We start from the raw sequence: 1,930 nt of genomic DNA on the forward strand, positions 1-1,930 counted from the left end.
AAAAAAAAAAAAAAAAAAAAAAAAAAAAAAAAGCCGCTCCGGCTAGAGTTTGGACTTGGAAATTCTATTTTTGTCTTTTCTGTCGAAAGTCAGGGAGGGTCACGTGAACCGCTGAACCAATCGGCTTTGACCAGTTGCCGTGGTGAGGGGGAATTCTCGTGGTATTCTGCGTTGCCAAGTGTATGCCTGACAGCAAAAGTTCGGGGTTATTGTGCGGTTTGTTTGTGCTTTTTTTTGTATCTGTGATTTTACCCAACCAGTTTATACTGAATTACAATGGATGAGCCTATCGCAAATACACCGGCGAAATCGGAAGAAAAAAAAGTTGTCGGCCGTGGTATTCCTCTGCGTGGCCAGACCCGTGAATTAGTATGTGCAGTGCGAGATTATTTTGAAAAAGAAAGAGAAAATAATGGCCCTTTGCTTCCGTTTAAAAAAGTGATTGAGAGAACAGCAGCGGCTCTGGGAATTAGCAGAACTTCCGTGATGTCCATCGGGAAGGAAAAGTCCCGCTTAATGGAGACAGACGTGGCAGCCACAATGTCCACTCCAGGTAAGAAACGACCACGGGACAAACCTGTCACCAAACTGGACGCGTTTCAGGAGGACGCAATCCGGCAGCATATTTATCGATATTACGCCAGGAAAGAGCGTCCTACCCTTGGGAAACTAGTGAAATCGTTAAGAGAGGAGGAGTTGTTCAGTGGCGGTAAAACTTCATTGGGGGTGGTGCTGGATAACTTAGGGTTTCGCTGGGGGAAGTACACCGGACGAACTATTTTGATGGAGAGGGAAGACATCGTTGCCTCCCGATGTCGTTTCTTGAGGGCAGTGCGAAAGATAAATTTCGAAGACATTGTGTGGGTGGATGAAACCTGGGTTAACGCAGGTCATTCGACCCAGCGAGGGTGGACTGACGACACCACGAAAGGCACGATGCCAGCTCCTACAGGAAAAGGGGAAAGACTGATTTTGTGTCATGCCGGCACTTGCGAGGGGTTTATTCCAAATTCTACATTATTGTTTAGATCTAAGAAATCGGGCGATTATCACGAAGACATGGACCACGCTCGGTTTTTCAAGTGGTTTGAGGAATCGCTCATCCCTAACTTAGCAAGGCCGTGTGTCATCGTGATGGATAATGCTCCGTACCATACGGTGAAAATAGATAAACCTCCAACAATGGCCACAAAAAAAGATGAAATTATTCAGTGGCTTTTGCGCCATGACATGCCGGCTTCCCACGAATTGAAGAAAGCTGAACTGATCGAGCTTGTTAACATAAACAAGCCACGGTTCCCGCAATATTACGTGGATGAACTTGCGAAAAGAAGTGGTCACCAAGTGCTAAGACTGCCACCCTATCATTGCCACTTTAATGCCATCGAACTCATTTGGGCGCAAGTGAAGGGACATGTGGCCAGAAAAAACAAAACTTTTAAAATCAATGAGGTGACAATTCTCACACAGGAAGCTCTTGTCAATGTGTCCGCAGATGACTGGAAGAAAGCCGTCCAACATACCAGAAAAGTAATAAATGACGCGTGGTTAAAGGAAGGGCTTCTTGAGGAAAATGTGGACAAACTTATAATAAGTCTTGGCGGAGACGAAGATGAAGATGAGGAATCTGATCAATACAATTTCGTCGAAATGATGGAAGACTGTGGAGTATTTCCCCTTGAGAACAAATAAGGTACGTTTCATATTTTCATAGTGATTGATATTTGTATGTGTGTGTTTTTGTTCGATTTATAAGAAATATGAAGCTATTAACGCCTTCTCCTTTCGAAAAGGATTTGGAGCAAAATTTACATTCATTACTACTTTTTTTAAATAATACTACATAAATGAAATATTCGATTATGAAGAACGTGTAATATCTCGAGTTTTATAACGTCTTTTTTAGTCTTTTAGTTGAAACCTTTGAATT

The 1,930-nt window shown here is 42.8% G+C and overlaps 1 protein-coding gene across 1 annotated transcript; it reads left to right on the plus strand.

The window, feature by feature from the left end:
• The first annotated feature begins 276 nt into the window (after positions 1-276).
• On the plus strand, positions 277-1,692 carry LOC145990428 (uncharacterized). Its single transcript, XM_083126121.1, has one exon. The coding sequence runs from the start codon at positions 277-279 to the stop codon at positions 1,690-1,692; it is 1,416 nt and encodes a 471-aa protein (XP_082982247.1).
• The last annotated feature ends 238 nt before the right edge of the window (positions 1,693-1,930 follow it).

The sequence above is a fragment of the Lepisma saccharinum genome, chromosome 7 (genome assembly GCF_977018435.1).
Source record: "Lepisma saccharinum chromosome 7, izLepSacc3.1, whole genome shotgun sequence".
NCBI classification, from domain to species: domain Eukaryota; kingdom Metazoa; phylum Arthropoda; class Insecta; order Zygentoma; family Lepismatidae; genus Lepisma; species Lepisma saccharinum.